Source organism: Podarcis cretensis (genome assembly GCF_951804945.1).
Source record: "Podarcis cretensis genome assembly, chromosome: 4".
In the NCBI taxonomy this organism is placed as follows: Eukaryota; Metazoa; Chordata; class Lepidosauria; order Squamata; family Lacertidae; genus Podarcis; species Podarcis cretensis.
In genome coordinates, this window is record NC_137173.1 from 22,940,804 (window position 1) to 22,961,886 (window position 21,083).

The 21,083-nt window shown below is 45.2% G+C and overlaps 1 protein-coding gene across 1 annotated transcript; it reads left to right on the forward strand.

The window, feature by feature from the left end:
* Positions 1–2,040: 2,040 nt before the first annotated feature.
* ACAT1 (acetyl-CoA acetyltransferase 1) lies at positions 2,041–19,877 on the forward strand. The gene is made up of 12 exons (XM_079973966.1): positions 2,041–2,207; positions 4,370–4,417; positions 5,955–6,072; positions 6,765–6,860; positions 8,411–8,511; positions 9,538–9,681; positions 15,813–15,963; positions 16,440–16,535; positions 16,788–16,901; positions 17,601–17,665; positions 18,496–18,653; positions 19,525–19,877. The coding sequence occupies exons 1-12, from the start codon at positions 2,172–2,174 to the stop codon at positions 19,643–19,645; spliced, it is 1,248 nt and encodes a 415-aa protein (XP_079830092.1). The 5' UTR covers positions 2,041–2,171; the 3' UTR covers positions 19,646–19,877.
* Positions 19,878–21,083: the final 1,206 nt, after the last annotated feature.

Here is a 21,083-nt window from a genome sequence, read left to right on the forward strand (position 1 = left end):
TAAACTAGAAGATTTGGATTGCAAGTTGCTATTAAAAATCAATACTTTCCCACCTCTATTTAGTGCTGCTTACTCAATTAACGTCGCTTTAGTACTTGGTTATATTGCCTTCAGTCCCATGGACAGTTTGGATTTGTAATTGATCTGGTGACAATGACATTTTATTTTTTCAGAAATTTGAGCAGTACAGCACTAGTACACTGAACACTTAAAAGTTGAGAAAAAAATTCCCTTTCATGTTAAGAGATGAAAGAAATTCCAGCTGTGGTTGAGGCACTTGGAGGCAGTAGTCTACCAAGACATGGAAGACTGATGTATGGCTTGTCCTTTAAGCAATTAATTTTAACAAGTAGCTCTTTGGATCACAGCCATTTTTTTACATGATGATGCATATATGACACACAAGTGCTTTTATAAAGGGATTTACTATGCATGAAGTGGTCGTTAGCCGTTTTTCATCCTGTTCCATTATTATATTCTTGGAAGTTTGCTAAAATAACATTTACATAGCTCCACACCTGTCATATAAAAAGAGTTTACAAAAACTTCGGTTTTATTGCCTAATCTTCTTTTACAGCCTGTACTACGACTCATTGGAGTCCACAGTGTAATCTTCTGTTTTCTGTATTGCAGCAAATGTCGATAAAACATTGGATCATTTCAGTGTTTTTTAAAACAAAGCCTTTAGGCTGGGTCCAGAAGGCTGGTCCTGACACTCCTGAACATCTTTTTTCCCCAAAACAAAACAGGAATTCGATGGTATCCAAGGCAGTGTGAGATGTGTGTTTTTGACTTAATGAGATTTAAGTCCCAAATAAGTATGCCTAAAACTGGGGCATCAGAGTATGCTTGTATACTGATAAGGCTGAAAGTCACTTTACTGACACATTGTAAAAATCCAGATTAGAGCAATACCAGTGTTAGAGCAATACCAGAGCCAGTGTGGTGTAGTGGTTAAGAGCGGTAGTCTCGTAATCTGGGGAACCGGGTTCGCGTCTCCGCTCCTCCACATGCAGCTGCTGGGTGACCTTGGGCCAGTCACACTTCTTTGAAGTCTCTCAACCTCACTCACCTCACAGAGTGTTTGTTGTGGGGGAGGAAGGGAAAGGAGAATGTTAGCCGCTTTGAGACTCCTTAAAGGGGGTGAAAGGTGGGATATCAAATCCAAACTACTACCTTTCTTATGCCAAAAAAAGTTCACAAAATAGTGTGCAAGCTTGCATGTTGCCCAGAACTCTTCACCAGACTAGTTGGGGGGGAGAGTGGTAAGCAAAGCAACTTTATTGCCAGTTCATGTTTGATTTGTGCACTTTTGTGTAAATTGTTTTTCTCGTTTGGTGCCTCTTTTGTGTGCATGTTGTGCTGAGAACTTGTTTTGCCATTGCACATTTATGGCAGTGGGGAGCAATAGTGAATGCTTCCTCTTCAAACAAGGTAGCTCAGTCTGCGAAGCACGAGACACCTAATTTCAGGGTTGTGAGTTTGAGTCCCACGCTGGCTAAAAGATTCCTGTCTTGCAGGGGGTTGGACTAGATGACCCTTGTGGTCCCTTCCAATTCTACGATTCCATCCCAACCTAAACTGTCTACATCCCTGCCTACTGTGTTCAAAGCACATTTGAAGCACATTCCTTCCCTCAAAGAATTCTGGGCACTGCAGTTTACTCTTCCCAGACCTACAATGCCCAGCGCCCTTAACAAATTACAATGCCCAGAATTCTCTGAGGGAAGGAATGTCCTTCAAGCGGTTCACTTCGATGCTGGGAACTGCCAAGCCCCTCCCTCTCAACCAAGGATAGTGTGTCTCTTCCTTGCCCTTTCCCCAACCTCTACCCCTTGTCCAATGAACGCCGCTTATTAATTCCCACGCCCCCTCCCTCGCCAATAGCACTGCTCTCTAATAGCCACGCCCACTCCTTCAGGCTCCAATAGGATTTTATCCCAACTTTGACGCGCCCTCCCCCTCCTCAGACCGGAGGTACAGGAATCGAGGGCAGGGGATTAAACGGCGGGTCCGCCCTTGGACTCCTATTGGCTAGGTCAAGGGGTGGGCGTGCCCTTCTGAAGGTGACGGCGGCGGCTCTCTTGCTGCCTCGGAGGTCCGTTGCTGAGGCAGCTGAAGGGGTTCTGAGGGCGACTGCTGGTGCTGCGGAGGCCGGCGCAAGAGCGAAGATGTTGGGCGGGCGGCAGGTGCCGAGGACGCTTCGGGTGAGGAGGAAAAATACTAGGCCAGGCCCGGGGGGCGGGCGGGTTTGGTTATGGAGGTCCCGCTTTCCCCTAACGGACGACCCGGCCGCCTTCCTTTGTCCTCCGCGCTTCCCCTCAGGGACGGCTGAGCCCCCCCTGAGGCACAGCGGGCTAAGCGGCGAGCCCCGCCTCTCTTCGTCCTTCCCTGCGTCAGCGCCGCGTGCCTCTTAGGCCGGGCCTGCGCGCATGCGCCAGGACGAGCCCACCTGAGGTGGCAGAGTCTTGCTTGCGTGGAGCGAGCCGAGGAGACCCGTGTTCGAGCGCTCTTCTGTATTTTCTCTCTCTTAATAAATCCTGCCTGAGAAACGCTGATCTTATTGTTGTGGCCCCCGAGTTTTGCTGCCCCTTTTAAAAAAAAAATGTTTTTTTAAGGATGTCTCTCTGTGCATAATGTTCCAAAGGTGATTGTCTTCTCCTATACCGAAGTGGTAAACTCCCAAACTCTTGCTACCTTTCAATTCTAACACACACACACACACACACACACACACACACACACACAGAGTGTAGTGGAATCAAGCTGCTGCAAGGTCACATCACTTCCCGTTCACTTCCCCCGTGACTGCCTGCTTTAAACCTTTAATGTTGTTAACTGTTGCATTTTCAATAAAAAATAGGGTTTTATTCTGTGGTGGCATTGGCACCTAGGGTCATGGACATTTGCCAGGGCCCACTTGAGAGTCCCATGGACTGCAAGAAAATCAAACCTATCCATTCTTAAGGAAATCAGCCCTGAGTGCTCACTGGAAGGACAGATCGTGAAGCTGAGGCTCCAATACTTTGGCCACCTCATGAGAAGAGAAGACTCCCTGGAAAGGACTCTGATGTTGGGAAAGATGGAGGGCACAAGGAAAAGGGACAACGGAAGATGAGATGGTTGGGCAGTGTTCTCGAAACTACCAGCATGAGTTTGACCAACCTCGGGAGGCGGTGGAAGACAGGAGTGCCTGGTGTGCTCCATGGGGTCACGAAGAGTCGGACACGACTAAATGACTAAACAGCAACAACAACTCCAGTCCTTGCACAAGCAGACTCTGCAAGTTCGCTTGTGGGAGGCAGAAGCTAATGACTGCAGCAGTATCATTGTCTGGGGACTCAAGTGGCCACAGGTGCTGGAGATGGGAGGCCCACGGAAGACAGCCTGCCCAGCACCCCCAATAATCTGAAGCTAGACCTGCAATTTACATGCTACTGTATCTGTAGGCAGGGCCTAATTCTTGCTCTGTGGTTCCCCTCTTAAAGGTAAAGGAGCTCTCTGGAGCAGAGACAGCCCAATATACTTTGTAGCTTGAAACAAAAAAGCCAATCAGCAGATCTGCTTTCCTCTTTCTGCAAATGAACATGAGGAGGTATGGTCCATCAGAAGATCTCCTGTGTAAAGGGTCATCTACAGGAGAACCTCCGGGTGGAGTTTGCCTTTTTTGATAAAATCTTCCCTCCATTCTGCTGTCCTCAATGATGCTCAAAATCTGCTGCTATGGTGGTTGTCTCATGGTGTTTATGCATCTAATATCATTCATAAGTTATGTTTGTATCAAGGAGCAATGGCCCCTTTTAAAAGAGCACTCCTCTGGAGCGCACATGGAAGCTGCTAAAAACAATAAACCTGGATCCTCATCTTTATGTGCGACTGCTTACTGTGGCAAAAGTTATCTAAATAGAGAGGCTAAAACAGAGATTAAAAACTGCTGTGTGTCTGTCAGAGTTTGTTAACCTAAATGGGCTAAAGGTTATAGGATCAAAAGGGTAAATTACCAAATAACATAGCTCAGCATCACTGACTTGTTTTGCAATGGGATTGTACAATATTGCAATCTTGTGTAACTGACAGTTATTATAAGCATCAGGATTTTTGTAAAGGTATATTGCTTGAAAATTCTTCACAAAGTTATGATAGTTGTTGCCCTTTTCTGCCTATTCACTTCTGGAAGTATTTCAAATAGTAGCAAATGCTGCTGCTGCTGCTGCAAATAAGAATAATTCTAAAGCTTCAAAGTATTAAGAAAAGCAAACAAGTGTATTTAAGTAGCTTGTTTAAAATATGTTAAATGGAAAAACACAATATTTTTGAATCAGTAAACCAGATGTTTTTGCACTTACTGAAAAATAAACGCTTTTTTCAGATGTTAACTTATGCAAGCAGAGGCTACTCATCACAACATGGCTTAAATGTAAGTATCAATTGTAACAGGACTTCAGGTATTTGCGATGGCAATACCATACTTTGCCCAGCTCTACAAGACCATGTTCTTTCAAACAGCGAGTTGAGATATATTAAATGGATTAAGGGCCAGAGTAGGTGTGATGCCAAACACATCACTTCCTGATGTTCCTTTGGTTTTAAATTGCAAATGAAATATATTAGGGGTGGGGGGATTTTTGCCAGGACTATGGTGTGCAGGGTTTTCTAACTCGTTCCTCATCTGCTGTGGTCCTGACAAAAGATGCCTTGCCCACATAGATGCATTTTCGTTTTAGGAAGAACTATTGGTACCAATGTAAGCTCTCCTGATGGGGCTGATAGTGGCCAAGGGAGGAGAATTTTCACTGGGACCACAGCCTAGGGCAGAGTTTTCCAAACTTCATGTTGGTGACACACTTTTTAGACATGTATCATTTCACAACACAGTAATTCAGTTTTACTAGCAAACCAGAGGTTAAACTAACCCCTTCCCAGCATTCGCGCGACACACCTACACACTGCAGCCAACACACTAACATGTCTCTACATATAGTTTGGAAAGCTCTGGCCTAGAGGCTAAGGGTTAAATTGGATTTGCTGCACACCACAGCCTGACAAAACACTCTACCATTCCACACTTTGATTAGGAATTAAAAAGCAGTGCATTCAGCATCCTACCTAGTCTGGCCCTAAGAATGATACATGTCTATCTATGTGCATACTTGAAAAGGTTACCTTGCTGCATGCATCTGATAAAGTGGGTTCCTATCCAAAAAGTTGTTGTTGTCAAAGTGTGTGCCATAATAAATAGATTCTAGGATGCCATAGAATTTTGTTGTCTCACTGCTGCAAATAACTTGTGTTCTCTTTTGAAATTGTCTAAGTAGACTGCCTATAATTTGGCCTACATGGGTTGTTACAGAACCTGCAATGTAGTTTCCCCCTCTCTCAATGTTTTCCAGCGCTAGATAATATTATTTCTATTATCATGCTGTCTGATCCACCTACTCACTCCCTGGCAAAAAAAGAATAAGTAGGAAGTTCTCCCATCTGTATGTCTTATTTCCTTTAATTATCAGCAGTTGTACAGCCTTCTTGCTAAGATATAGCAACATATTATCTTTGAGTAAAGAGACATACCAATTAACTTATTTATTTATTTATTTATTTATTTATTTATTTATTTTTACATTTATATCCTAGCTTTCCTCCAAGGAGTTCAAGGTGGTTCTCCGTCAGTTTCATCCTTGCAATAACCCTGTGGAGTAGGTTAGGCTGAGAGACTGTGGCCCAAGTTCACCCATCAAGTTTCATGGTTAAGGGGACTAGAACCCTGGTCTCCCAGGTCCTAGTCTGATACTCTAACCACTACACAACCCATCATACAGGAATAACCAGATGTTTCTGGAGCATACACTTTGATAACTGCTAAGTCTCACCTTACTAATTAAAACAGAACGTAAGACTTGAGAATATACCTTTCTGTGGGTAACTGTCATAATCGTTGCAATGGTTTTGTTTGTTAGGAAGTAGTAATTGTAAGTGCTGTCCGGACACCCATTGGCTCTTTCCAAGGATCCCTTTCATCACAGCCAGCCACTAAACTTGGTTCCATTGCAATTAAAGGCGCAATTGAAAGAGCAGGTAAGTCCAGACTCTGCTCAGAAAGTTTTGTGGAACAGGGTGGGATGGGGATGGATTGTTTGAAAAATATTCACCATCTCTTCTGACCCAGGTTAAATAGCCTCTTTGCTATTATGCTGGGACAAGTTAGCCACTAAGTATTCATTCTGTTCTTTAAAGAAATCAATTATGCATGTGCCCAAGGTGTATCTGTTAAAGTATGTCATCCTTTTTAAAGCATGTCACACTCGGTCTGCTTTTGAGCAATTCTTAGTCCTCCATTGTCATTACGCTGCTACCCTCTCCCCTGGTTTATTCTCAGTTCTGACATGGTTCAAGGATGATTTATTGCAAACCTGTCCCATTTTCAGTTTTGGCCATTTGCATTCAAGTGAGTAACCCAGGGACTAAAGCAATGGTGATCAAATTTGTACAGCAAACATTGTGCTAAGCTTGCAAAAAAGTACCTGCTCTGCACCACTTCACAAGTGGTTTTGCGTAGAGGTTCTGAGCTAAAAGCAGGGAGAGCTGCAATCTAGATGAGCTTTTTAAGGACTTAACTTTGCTCCTCAGTTTTGTCCATAAACAAAAGCTAAGTGGCAGCTTCAGCATCTATTTCATTATTCTTACCCAGATGTTTCTTTTCTCTCTCATTCTATGAGCATATTATCACTTTATGCTTGGAAAATGCCTTCTCTGATTTTTGCCATTAGGTATCCCTGCACAAGAAGTGAAAGAAGTCTACATGGGCAATGTTATTCAGGCTGGACAAGGACAAGCTCCTGCAAGACAAGCAACCCTTGGTGCAGGTACCAAAACTGTTTTATGGCTCATGACTTCTTAGGGCACAAGTCGTAAATCCAACAAGGCATGAGTAGATTTCCTTTCATGCAGTGGGACTTCTTCTCCCCACACCTGCAGCTCCTTCAGAGCCCCCTGAATCAGGTCCAGTGGGTCTCCCAAACCTCTAGAGTAGATTCTGAGGGTGTGCAGGGAGCTACAGTGGGGGAGAAGGTGAAGCCTTTTTCACTAGCACAGAGATGACATTGGATACAACCCTCAATGAGTAAGATTCACCGCTAAATTATAAAACAGGTAAATAACTGAGAAGTACTGTCAGAGCTGCCTCCAGGTCCCAGCTCACAGAGGACCAACGCTAGGCTGTAGTTATGTACAAAAGTCTTTATTGAGGTTCAGTTTCCATTTTAAAGCCGCAGTGCGCAGCTCTACGTCTCGACCTTAGACCGGCGAAGTCCCGTCTGAGTCTCCGCCCCTTCCACACCAGTTTAACACTCTCGCTTTGCTCCACCTCTTCCTAAGTTCCTTTCTCCTCTGGGCCCTCCTGCCCGCTAGGGTTTCATCCTTCCTGGACTCCTCTGACGCTGACCCTGATGATTCTTTCCCCTCCTTCCGGCGGGCTTTAGGACCTGGTTCCCTATCCGGGCTACCTTCTGTGCCGCTCGCCTGTACATTTGAACTTGGCGCGCGCCCAGCCTGCAACTTTCCTCTTGACCGTTCCCTCGCTCTCCGATGGAGGCGTGGCCACCCCTGACTCCTCTTCTCTCGCTGGTGGTGAATATGTGGGCTCTGATACCTGGGACTCCTCCCCCCCACTACGCTCTGGTGGGGAAGCTGGTCCTGATTTCCAACTGCTGCTCTGGGAGTCCCCGTTGGCCCCTTGTTTCTGGGGTGTCCCCCTTGGGTCCCCCCTTGCCCTGCCCATCAGTGCCCCCTTCTGTGAATCTTCCGATTCGCTGGAGAGGCTCACAGAATCTATTGGGCTGCTGTCATCCTCTCCTACGCTGCCCTCGGATTGCTCCCCCTCGCTCTCCATCTCCTCTCCTCCCTGCGCTCCCGCTGAGTCCCTGACAAGTACGATTCACATAATACTCAACAAATTAATCTGAGTTTGAATTTTAATCTGAATCGGCCTTCTGTTTTCTTCAAACTGCCATAATCAGAACTGGAAGACTTTTTGAGTTACCTTTTCTTCTTTTTCTCCTTCTGTACTTTCACTTCAGCCTAGTGTCCTTAGCATATATGGTGGTGGGGAGGTAATATGTTGCCTAATAACACGCTGCTAGTTTTCTGATGTGGTGAAGTCAAAGGGTTGAATCCCAAAGATAAAATGTTATGAATGGAAGGAACTACCGGAGATGTCAGGAATGGTCTTTCATCTTTATAGAACTGAGACTAGTATGAGAGGACACTACTGGTCTGAAAAACACATGGTATCAGGAAGTCAGTGGGATTCTTTGGCATGAGTTCCTTTTTAATTGATTAAAGCAACTTGATATATTCCATATATGCAGCTGGCTGACAATTCTTTGAAGTTTATTTTTATTTTAACTTGGCTCAGGTTTACCAGTTTCTACTCCTTGCACGACTGTCAACAAAGTTTGTGCCTCTGGAATGAAATCTATTATGCTGGCAGCACAGAGTCTGGCATGTGGGAGCCAGGTAGGAGAGTCAGTATATTCAGAAGACTTGTAAATACGTGGAAATGTATAATCTCTTAAATAGGCTAAAAGCAACTGTTTATAAGAGCAAATTTGCTGGAATCCTTTTGTATGCCTCTGAGAGCTTCTGTTACTGCAAGATCTTCTTCCTTTAAAAAGGAAGTGTGTCAAGAGAGATTTCTTGCCAACTGTACCAAACCACACTGCTTTGATTATTGTGCTGGTATGGCTTCAGTATCTGTTATTTCCTGTAACTTTCCAACAGTTTGACTTCAGCCCCGAAGGCACACTCTTCCATTCTTTCCCAATACAAACTATTAACATTTTATATTAAATCTACACAATTTTTGGGGGGACATCAAAAGGATATGCAACATGAAGATTAGCATAACCAGTGGGTGGAAAATTAATAACGCTGTGTGACTATCTGAGGATTTTTATAAATTATTTTATTTATTTATTTAATAAAATGTATACACTGCTTGTTTTTCAATATATTAAAAAAAACCTCAAAGGAAAGGAGACTCCATGGCCCTCCAGATTATGTCAGACTAAAATTCCCATTAGCCCAGGCAGCAGAATTGATGGGAGTTGTAGTCCAACAATATTTGAAGGGCTGCAGGTTTCCCATTCCAGTGTTTGTTATTGTGTATGCACCCTTTTGATTGTATGACGAATTGCATTGCAATTTTTTACCTTATGGGAGACTCAAAACATCATTTAGATCTGAGCCAAGCAATTCAAAGGTGTGGGAGAGAAAGTGAAAGATGAAGGAACCTTTTTCAGGGTTTTTATTTTTCTTGCAGAGGTCATAGTGGGCAGGAAAATCAGTATGCCAACTCCGGGCCTGGCATATTTCCCCCTTTTTTTGAGGGGGGGCGTTCTGGGAGAATGGAAATTCTGTTGAGAGAGGGGGAAATCTGCTGTATCCTAGGCCTTCCCAGGGACAGTAGTATTGCACTCTTCAGTATTTTGTTTTCATCCTCCTTGTAATTTGGAAAAAGCTGTATATAATTTGTTGAAACAGGACGTGATGGTAGCTGGTGGAATGGAGAGCATGTCTAATGTACCCTACACAATGGTCAGAGGAGCAACGCCTTATGGGGGAGTAAAGCTTGAAGACTTGATTGTAAAAGATGGCTTGACAGATGTTTACAACAAAATTCACATGGTAAATACAGCTTTTAATGTCTTGCAAGTTTTGTGGCAGCCTATTTTTGTTGTTCTGTTGCTTTTTTAAAAAGTTCTCTTGGCAAATAGGATGTTCAGATACTTTCAGGAGGCCCGGGACACTGCTGCTGCCGCTTTGCCGGTGAGTCTTGGGGAGGACCGCTCCCCCTGCAAGCCCATTCTCCACCTTGGGCCTGGGGGCGGGCCCCAGACTCCACCTCAGCATATAAGGCTCCACGGAGGCCTCGGAACATCGCTGCTGCCGCTTTGCCGTGCGTTTGTGGGGAGGGCTCTTCCCCCTGCTAGCCCATTCTCCATCTTGGGCTTGGGGACGGGCCCATACTCCACCTCAGCGTGAAGGACTCCAAGGAGGCCCGGGACACTGCTGCTGCCGCTTTGCCGGTGAGTCTTGGGGAGGACCGCTCCCCCTGCAAGCCCATTCTCCACCTTGGGCCTGGGGGCGGGCCCCAGACTCCACCTCAGCATATAAGGCTCCACGGAGGCCTCGGAACATCGCTGCTGCCGCTTTGCCGTGCGTTTGTGGGGAGGGCTCTTCCCCCTGCGAGCCCATTCTCCACCTTGGGCCTGGGGGCGGGCCCCAGACTCCACCTCAGCATATAAGGCTCCACGGAGGCCTCGGAACATCGCTGCTGCCACTCTGCCGTGCGTTTGTGGGGAGGGCTCTTCCCCCTGCAGGCCCACTCTCCATCAGGCCAGGGGGCGGGGCCCACGCTCACCACCGATGCAGCCTCGGGGACACTGGTGCTGCTGCAGCGGTTGTTGGAAGTGTTTTTATATGTTTTAAACTGTTTTTATTTTTTTGCTTTGTTGTACCACCATAAGCGGTGGTTTTTATCCATGTACTTTTATTTTGTTTTGATTTATTGTGGGTTGGGGTGGGGTGGTTGGGGAGTGGGGTGGGGATTGATTTTGTTTTCATGTAATTGTTTTTGTTTGTTTGCTTTTATATTCTGTAAATGGAGGCAAGTATGAGGCTTGGGATTCCTACTGTGGAGGGGCGAGGGAGGTATGGCGGTGGGGGCAGATGTCATAGGCGAAGGGGATCGAGATACGGATATGCTCGTACCCCTTCCAATCTGCGCCCCATCCTGAGAGACGAGGGTAGGGTGAGCAAGGATTACTCACCTCCGTCACTGGTGTTGTGCAATGCCAGGTCTATAGGCAACAAAACCGCCACCCTGCGAGATTTCTTCACCTCGCAGGGGGTTGACCTGGCATGTGTGACTGAGACCTGGGTGCGCGAAGGGGATACTGTTACCCTACGAGAGATGGCGCCCCCGGGTTTCTCCGTCCTTCACCAGTCGCGGACTGTGGGCCGGGGGGGAGGGGTGGCGTTATTAATCCGGGAAGATTGTTCTTTCAGGGCTCTACCATCGCCATCGATCCCCGGCATTGAATGTGTTGGCCTAGTGTGGGGCTCCGAGGTGAGCTTGGCTGTCTGGCTGGTGTACCGGCCACCTAGCGCACCAGCAGCCACCCTGTCAGGCCTGCTGGAGGCGGTGGCCGGCTGGGCCTTGGAGTTCCCTAACCTATTGGTATTGGGGGACTTCAACATCCATGCTGATGCCACTCCCTCCTCACAGGCTCTGGACCTGGTGTCTTCCATGGCGACACTAGGGCTCTCCCAGTTTGTTTCGGGCCCCACACATCAAGCAGGCCACACGCTGGATCTGATCTTTGGCGTCGGTATAGATGTGATCATGTTTCCTTCGATGAAGGTGCCATGGTCTGATCACTATGCTCTGAAAGCCAGGATTGACGTTCCACCCCCACCCTGCTTGGGTGGCGAGCCAATTTGGGCTCGCCCGCAGAGGCTGATGGACCCTGATAGATTCCGTCAAGCCTTGCGGGACCTTTCTCCCCCTGGCGACTCATTGACTGAGCTTGTTGAGGCCTGGAATACCCAGCTCCTGGCAGCCATCAATGAGATCGCACCTAAGCGCCCTCTGCGACCCCGCAGAAACCGGGCTCCCTGGTTTACCGAGGAGCTCCGGAAAATGAAGCGGGACCTCAGACGGCTAGAGCGAGTATGGCGGGGTGCCCGTGACGGAGCCTCAAGAAGATCTTATAGGGTTTTTATGAAAACCTATGAGATGGCAGTGAAGGCCGCTAAAAAGTCCTACTTCTCGGCCTCCATTGCATCCGCTAGCTCTCGCCCGGCACAATTATTTAGTATAATTCGGTCTTTAACGTCCCTCGAAGGACAGCCAAATTTAAATAACAATTTGACACACAGCTGTGAGGCATTTGCGAGCTTTTTTGCGGAGAAGGTCTTGTTGCTCCGCCATGACCTCCCTGCCAATTTGGATACAATAAAGGAACTGGAGGCCCCTCGTCTGTCCTCGGGTTCAGTATTGGACCACTTTGACTGGATATCCCCAGCTGATGTAGACAGATTCCTCCGAGCTGGAAAGCCCACCACCTGTCCTCTCGACCCGTGCCCGTCCTGGCTGATTAGAGCGTGTCCAGAAGAGGTGCGGGCCCCCCTGGGGGATATCATCAATCTGTCCCTTGGCACCGGGACATTCCCAGGGGAACTGAAGGAGGCAGTGGTGCGCCCGCTCTTAAAGAAAACATCATTAGATCCCTTAGATCTATCCAATTACCGCCCGGTTTCGAATCTTCCATTCCTGGGTAAGGTGATTGAGAGAGCGGTTGCTGAACAGCTTGGTAGGTTTCTGGATGAAACATCAGCTCTGGATCCATTCCAGTCCGGCTTCCGCGCTGGTCATGGGACCGAGACGGCTCTGGTCGCCCTAACAGATGATCTCCGCAGGCAGCTGGATCGAGGCGGGTCGGGGCTGCTGATTCTTCTAGACCTGTCAGCAGCCTTCGACATGGTCGATCACGAACTCCTGGACCACCGCCTTGCCGACGTGGGGATCCAGGGCACAGTCCTTCAATGGCTGCGCTCGTTTCTCTCTGGTCGGGGACAGAGGGTGGCGCTTGGGGGGAATTGTCATCCCGCCACTCCTTGGTGTGTGGTGTGCCTCAGGGTGCAATACTCTCCCCGATGCTTTTTAACATCTTTATGCGCCCCCTCGCCCAGCTTGTCCGGAGTTTTGGGCTGGGCTGCCATCAGTATGCTGATGACACCCAACTCTATTTGTTGATGGACGGCCACCCGGACTCGGCCCCAGACACACTGATCAGATGCTTGGAGGCTGTGGCTGGATGGTTACGTGGGAGCCAGCTGAAGTTAAATCCTTCGAAGACAGAGGTCCTCTGGCTGGGGCGGGACGACATGGGACTGAGGGGGCAACTCCCATCTCTTGCGGGGGTGCAATTAGTGCCAGCACCGTCCGTTAAGAGTTTGGGTGTAATCTTCGATACCTCCCTCTCCATGGAGGCGCAGATTGCAGCTACAACAAAGGCGGCATTTTTTCATCTCCGCCAAGCTAAGCAGTTGGCTCCTTACCTCTCTCGCCCTGACCTAGCCACTGTGATCCACGCGACGGTCACCTCCAGACTGGATTATTGTAACTCGCTCTACGTGGGGCTGCCCTTGAGACTGACCCAGAAACTCCAGCGGGTGCAGAATGCCGCAGCGAGACTCCTTACGGGGTCCTCGCTTAGAGATCACATTCATCCGGTGCTATACCAGCTGCACTGGCTCCCGGTGGAGTACAGGATCAGGTTTAAGGTGCTGGTTTTAACCTTCAAAGCCCTATACGGCCTAGGGCCCTCGTACCTACGGGACCGCCTCTCCTGGTATGCCCCACAGAGGAACTTACGATCTTCAAATAAAAACACCTTGAGGGTCCCAGGCCTCAGAGAGGTTAGGCTGGCCTCAACTAGAGCCAGGGCTTTTTCGGCTGCGGCTCCAACCTGGTGGAACGCTCTGTCACAAGAGACAAGGGCCCTGCAGGACTTGACATCTTTCCGCAGGGCCTGCAAGACAGAGCTATTCCACCTGGCATTTGGTCAGGGCGCAGCCTGACCCCCTCCTCTGGCAATCTTTACAAAGCTTTAGTTTATGGTTGCCATCAATTTTGATTTTAATTCATTTTTATAATGTTTTATAATGTCACACTGTTTTAATGTTGTTAGCCGCCCTGAGCCCGGCTTCGGCTGGGGAGGGCGGGATATAAATAAAATTTATTATTATTATTATTATTATTATTATTATTTCCTGATCAAAAGCCTACAATTGTTGAGTTTAGGAGCTACCCCCGCCACCAATGCAATGGCCAATCCAGATCTTTTATTTGTTTAAACACCATCTGTCCCTGGATAGTGAACTTATGGATATGCAAAATAAAAATAAAAAATAAAAGTCTCCACCCAATCTATAAGATATCTGCAACTGAGAAAGGAAAGGAACTGAAAACATTGTGTGTGCAATTGCACAATATTAGGGTTTTGTTCATAGAATTTTCTGGCGAAATGTCCTGGAAAATCCAGACTTATGGCAGCCCATGCTGACAGTGTTAACAAGCCATTTTTTCCCTCAGAAATGGCTCAGAAATGTCCAATTTATTTTTACTCAACCACCTTGGGCAAAACTTAAAAATGCTCAAATAGGTGAACTGCTTTTGATCAGCTAGAAACTGTTGCTAGGAGATTCTGGATAAAACGCTGACTGTACAAGCTTATCTAGTCCATACAGACCATAGGATTCTGGACAGAGTTTACAATCTTGTGAAGGTTATCTGAAAGGTCGAGAACTTTGACCCAGAGAGGAATCTAGAGGTTTTTTTTCCAAGTTCACTCACCCCATCCCCAAATTAGTATTTGATAACAACTAGTGTTAACAGCTTTAAACATTCTGTGACTGTTTGTGGTAAAAATTACATATAAAAGTCTGCTTATAAGGTATGGGAACCCTGAGCCATGAGCAGCTAACTGTTGGGAAATCAGGACTACATTCCTGTTTCAAACTTACTTGAGTCCATCTCATGCCTTGTTACACGGCCATTTCTACGGGGAAATACGCTCAGTATATAGTACCCCTGCTATGCAAAAATCTCCAAATGAATCCGAACTTCAATATCTAAAATCCCTGGTAGAGGACAGGAATCCTGAGATCACATTAAGGGTAGCCAAATTCTGTGCGATTGCCATAAAACGTAGGGGACAAACTGTGCTATCATAATGATTAAAGCCTTAAATGATAATTTTAGGTTATATTTTAGTGACTAAGTTTTAATTTATATATATTTAAACTGTTGCTGTAACTGTATTGTCCCTGTTATACCTAATTGCAAATTCAAATGTATCCCTATCTGTTTTATGACTTCCTTGATATTGTATGTGGACTGGAACTAGTCTGTGACCGAAATGATAAATTCATTCAGGTCTATTTCTTTTTTTAAAAAAAGATTTAAGCAGATTTAATCCACTTCAGTTGTTCAAACCTAAACTTCCCGGTAAGCAGTTGAATACCCTTTTGTAAACTACCAATAGTCTGGAGATGACGCTACTGAATCTAATGGGATTCAGAATTTGTGAATACATACCAAAATCTTATGCCTAAGATTTCAGCAATGCTGTTGAAATTAGTGCGATTGGCACTATGGTGTGTTCAGGCTGGCAGTCTTAGTAAATTAAGAGATGATCTGGTCCATCTCTGGTGTTTCATTTGCATTCAGAGTGAGAAGTCGGGGAAAACAGGATGATACAGGAATCCCCACATGTACATGCAAAATGATTTGATCAGTTTCCTAAGGCTGCAGTCCTGAACAGTTATGTCACTTAGGCTGCAGCCCTACTTGGAAGTAAGTTCCATTTAGCGCAATGGTAGGTTCACCTTTAAATGTGAATAGAATCAAATTTCTCCCCCATCCCTAGTTATCCCATGACCTTTGCTTAACACTCAGAAACCACAAACGGCCTTGCTTCATGCTGTTTCATTGGAAAAGCTAGCACAGATTGTTTCAGGCAGCAAACAAACCAAGAAGCTTGTGAGTTGCATGGTTTTTTGTTTGTTCCCAATGTCTAACAGAGTCACAAATGAAATGGGCAGTTTCATTTCAGTTGGTTTAAATTTATTCATTCATACTTGAGTCCATTAAACTCAAAAGTGGGGATTTTGGCGATGGCACAGCTGATCTACACAAACCTGTCCAGTTTTTAAAATGACTTTCAGTGATTTCCTGTCTGCCTCCCCAGGGTAATTGCGCAGAGAATACTGCAAAGAAGTTTACTATATCACGGGAAGATCAAGATGCCTATGCCATAAAATCTTACACCAAAAGCAAGGAAGGTTGGGAGTCGGGAGTTTTTGCAAATGAAATTGTCCCAGTTACTATTTCTCAGAAAGGTAGTATAATTTCATATATAATACCTCCCCACCTTCTGTTTTATGATAAACTATGTACAGAAATGGTATAAAATGTATGCATTCTGGCAAACGTAACTTGTCTATGAAATGAAGACTGAACATATTTTGTTTCTTTTTGCTGAAATAGAGACCATTTCAGTTTACACCCCTATCCCCATATTAAGCTTTTTGTGTTTTTTGATCTTCCAAGCTGAGGTTTGAGTTTTCTTTCTGTCCCCCCCCCCCAAAAAAAAAAACACACACAACGTTTTGTGGCCTGCTGGGAAGCCTATCTGCCTTTCTTCCCTTTCACAGGAGGCTTAGGGCAGTGATGAAGCAAGAAATGAGACAATGATTTGAAGTATGCTTAACTGCAGCCTTTGCATGTTCTGCTGTTCCTTGTGAAATTAGGGAGTGCCAGCTGTCTAGCCACAAAGAAGTCTGAAATTGTTTAACTAAATGAAGTCTTATTTTAGGGAAACCAGACACAGAGATTAAAGAAGACGAGGAGTACAAGCGTGTTGATTTCAGTAAAGTTCCAAAACTGAAGGCCGTTTTTCAGAAAGAAAATGGTAAGCTCGGAAAAAGTGATGCCTGGTTTTTAATGTAGTAAAAGCTGGCCAGATTGCATTTTTTATTTAAACATACCTGCATTTCCTTCGGTGAAATGGTTTATATGGATGTGTGTTTTGATATAATGCCAGCCTTGTTGAATTTGAGTTGCTGTATGTTGTGTAGCCAGTGTTTTGAATATGGATTGACGTAGGCTGGAATTTAGGATGTTACTGAGGAATGCACTATATTCACATTGCTGCCTCTTTCAGGAACAGTAACTGCTGCCAATGCCAGTACATTGAATGATGGAGCAGCTGCATTAGTACTGATGACTTCAGAAGCAGCCAAAAGGCTGAATGCTAAACCATTGGCTAAAATAGTAGGTAAGAATCTTCTTGACTTTCTAGTGAAATGTTGAGAAAAGCTTGATCCTGACAGATAATGGGTTAGACTGACTGTTTTAGGTAAGGTAAAGGGACCCCTGACCATTAGGTCCAGTCGTGACCGACTCTGGGGTTGCAGCGCTCATCTCACTTTATTGGCCAAGGGAGCCGGCGTACAGCTTCCGGGTCATGTGGCCAGCATGATTAAGCTGCTTCTGGCAAACCAGAGCAGCGCACGGAAATGCCGTTTACCTTCCCGCTGGAGCGGTACCTATTTATCTACTTGCACTTCGACGTGCTTTCAAACTGCTATGTGGGCAGGAGCTGGGACCGAGTGGGAGCTCACCCCGTTGCGGGGATTCGAACCGCCGACCTCCTGATCGGCAAGTCCTAGGCTCTGTGGTTTAACCCACAGTGCCACCCGCCCTTTGTTTTACTTTGCAGGTTAGGTTGAAAGGACTGCTTTTTAACTGAATGGTGCAGTCATAGCTTGACAGTTTGTCAAACTCGAGAGAATTCAGGGGCCTTTGGGATGTCACAGCTGTTCCTCTAACGCTGCCATGCTTACATCTTTTAAAAGCAATAATATCCAGAATTTTGCCAGAGAGGCTGTAAGCAACTATTGCAGGTACTCTAAATGCTGCTATGTATACCAATAATGACATTTTCCCTTTCTGCTTCACATTTGCTCTTTTGCAGGTTTTGCAGATGCTGCTGTTGATCCTATTGACTTTCCAATTGCACCAGCACATGCAGTTCCTAAGGTAATCATTTTATAGCATTCCCCTACCTTCAAATTAAGATCTTCCTCAAGGCAGGCTCTCTCATATTTATCACAGTACGTCAAACAGTAATACTTATACTTCAGAAGTATTCAGAATATTGGATAATAAGACTTAATGCCAATCAAACATGGAAGGTTTCTTAGAAAACTTCTGCCAAAATCATAATGCAACTTGCCTCTGAATCTTCTCATTAGGTTTTTATTTCTGTTGGCCTTTGTACTTTTATTTTCCGTTTTGGTGTTCACTACCTACTGATAACAAAGTGGTTTTTTAAAATGGACCTGAAAAGCAAAATATATTTGAGTAAAATGTAAATGTTAGCTGATATTTCTCAGCAGCACTGTAAGTAATTTAAGTAGACAATTAAATAGGTATTACTCCAGTTGCTTTATTGCTTGAAATCTACATTTCACTCTTAGGTTAATGCTGGTATTTTAGCATTGTGAAACACTGAACTATTTAGTTTGTTAATATTGAATTCTGAAGTATCTCAGACCTTAGATTTGATCAGAAACTGGTACACATGGATTTCGTAATACAGGGACTGGGCTTATTTTTTTCTAGAGAAAGTTTGCTTGAATCCTGACTGCTGTAGGCAGTGGTATAATTGTTAGAATTTTTTTTCACATGACTTGTGGCTTCAAGTCAGTTGAAATGTTTATCTTTATGGTTGGATGTCTCTTGAACTACAGTCCCAATTGTGCCAGTGACCCATTTTATATCTCAATTAAAACAGAAGGGGAAGAACCATCAGACCCTGTTGGTGATAAATATTATCTTTTATCTATGTGTTTCTGTCTTTTTTTCAGATACTTAATCAGACAGGTCTAAAAAAGGAAGATATTAAAATGTGGGAAATTAATGAAGCATTCAGTGTTGTTGTCCTAGCCAACATTAAAATGCTAGATGTTGATCCGCAAAAGGTGAACATTCATGGAGGAGCAGTCTCTTTGGGACATCCAATTGGGTAAGTGAAGTAATACATTTGTTTGCACAAGAAGAAGAAATTTGTATCTGACCCTCCTCTCCACAGCAAAGGCAAATAGTTAGTTATTATAGCTTTGGTAACAGTATTTAAATGTAAGAAGGCAGAACGCATTCCTAGTTCTGATGTGTAAATTTACTTGACATGGTGCATTTTAAGTGCTTGCTCTTGGTACTTTTAAACATGCCTACTCTTATTTAAACTAAAATTATTAATAGTTTGCAAGGAAATAAGATTATGCAATGGTGCAGAGGAAGTATTAGTCCTGTAAAAAATCCAACTTCAAACCATCAACACCCTCCTTAACATTTATTCTGTTTGGTAGTGTCTTAATCAATTGATGCAGTAGACACAATAGATTTGGAAAATCTCAACCATGATAACTGAAAAAGTTGTCTCCGAGTCTTGGGACCACAGATCAGTGCATCTAGTTTGGGAACAGGGTGGCTGGGAAAGACCTAAGACAATGAAGAGTTGTTGCTAAGCTGGCCAGTTCTGCATTAGACAGACCCATAGAAAAGTTTATTTTGGATACTTCTTCCCTATTGATTCCATTCCCACGTCCTCTTTTCCCACATCTCTTGCCTCTCTTCCCTCTTGGCATAGTTTCATCCTAACACATCCTCCAGGATGCTCAGTGGTGCGTGGTTGTCATAGATTAGCACATGCATGAGACAGGTCTGTCACAAACTACTTACCTCTAGTACTACTCTCTTATGCTTCAGCTAGATATTATTTAGCACTATGCTGATTCTAAGGCACGGGCTGAAAAGCTGATTTATGAGGTTAAGTGCTAACCTTTTTGCCAATCTATACAACTCAAAACTTAACTAGGGTGCTTTTTCTGTTTTAGGATGTCTGGAGCAAGAATTGTTGTTCACATGGCTCATGCATTGAAGCAAGGAGAGTATGGCCTTGCTGGAATCTGTAATGGAGGTGGAGGCGCATCTGCGATACTAATCCAGAAACTGTAGACTCTAATGGCAAGCCTTAAGGCTCAACTGTCAAATGGCTGTTACAACTATTTATGGAATTGCAGCGCAGACCCCCCTGCCCAAGCTCAGTCTATCATTGTTTTTAAAAAAACACAACTAATTTTTTTTTTTACTATATATCCAGTGCAAGTGGTTTTTTTATACCATAGGGACTATAAAATGTGGGTTAAACTTCAATCAAAGACAATAAAGACTAAGTATAGTGGCTGGCTACTGTGGAAGTTTCATTATGTTTTATAATTTTTTTAAAAAATGGCTGTCACAAATCCCTGCTCACACTTACCTTGGCATTCAGACTATTTCCCCGTGCCCTAAGGAACGTGCAGTCAGTCCTCTAAGTCATGAAAGAAGTTTTTGTGTCTTTTGGCTTGGATAAGACAGGGCCTGCACAGCCCTTGTTCAAGCCCCTCCTTTACCTGCCCCCTACCATATATATTGTCAGGTGGATATAGCCTAGCAGCTGCTAACTATGCCCATCGGCTGAAAGTTACCTACCCCTGCTATAGTATGCTATCTCTCTGGTGTGGTTTCTCCCAGCATAGCTCTAATATGAATTCACAGAGGGCTCTTAATGGCATGTGAGGACTGGGTTGCTGTATTCAAAAGCTGATACTACTAGTTATTAGTTGGTTCTACAAAGGATGACAGCAAAAGCAGCAAGTTGGTCTACTTAAATTGACAATTTAGAAAGTATACTTGAAGTAACTTTCAAAAGCTGGGGTGAGATCTAGCATAGCATGAACAGTTGTTTGCACATCCTGCCAAATCTGCAAAGGCTTGGGGAACAAGATACCGTATTTTTCTCTCTATAACACGCACATTTTTCTCCTAGAAAGTAAGGGGAAATGTCTGTGCATGTTATTGAGCGAATGTGTGGTCCCTGGAGCCGACTGGCCCGAGCGCAGGGGCAAAAATCAGATTGCGCGGAGGCAGGAAGGCTGGAGAGAGGAAGCTGCTGCTTTCCTGCATTCTGCCTCAAGGTCTTACTGCCCACCCTCTTCCGTTTTTGGTTGCTGTGTTTACTCAAACGCAACAAAGAGCAGGGAAATCCCCTGCCCTCCTGGCAAGCAGAGGGGAAAGGAAAGGATCGCGTCCTCCCTTCTAATTCCTTCCTAGTCACACTGCGCGCAGGCTCCAGCCCACCTGGCTCAGGTTCCGTAGTCTAGGAGCACAGCTGACAGCCACCACCTCCTCCTCTCCGTGCTGCTGCTGCTGCGTCCAGCATTCTAGGGACTCGCAGGCAGCCGGAAAACATGCAGGTGGGAAAGAGAGAGAGGGAGGGAGGGCTGGCTTGGGTGGGTGGGGGAAAACTTTTGCCTTCCTTTCCTCCCTCCCGTTAGCCAGCTGCTTCTCCGCACACCCCTCTCATGCTCCTTGTCCCTTCTGTGTTTTTCCTTCCCTCCCCACTTAAAACGTG

What these genes read in the sequence shown, in the direction of transcription:
- ACAT1 (XM_079973966.1), top strand. Translation starts at nt 2,172, where the DNA reads ATGTTGGGCGGGCGGCAGGTGCCGAGGACGCTTCGG. An exon ending in ACAAGCAACCCTTGGTGCAG is followed by an intron (nt 6,861 to 8,410) that starts GTACCAAAACTG and finishes AACTTGGCTCAG; the next exon opens with GTTTACCAGTTTCTACTCCT. An exon ending in ACCATTGGCTAAAATAGTAG is followed by an intron (nt 16,902 to 17,600) that starts GTAAGAATCTTC and finishes GCTCTTTTGCAG; the next exon opens with GTTTTGCAGATGCTGCTGTT.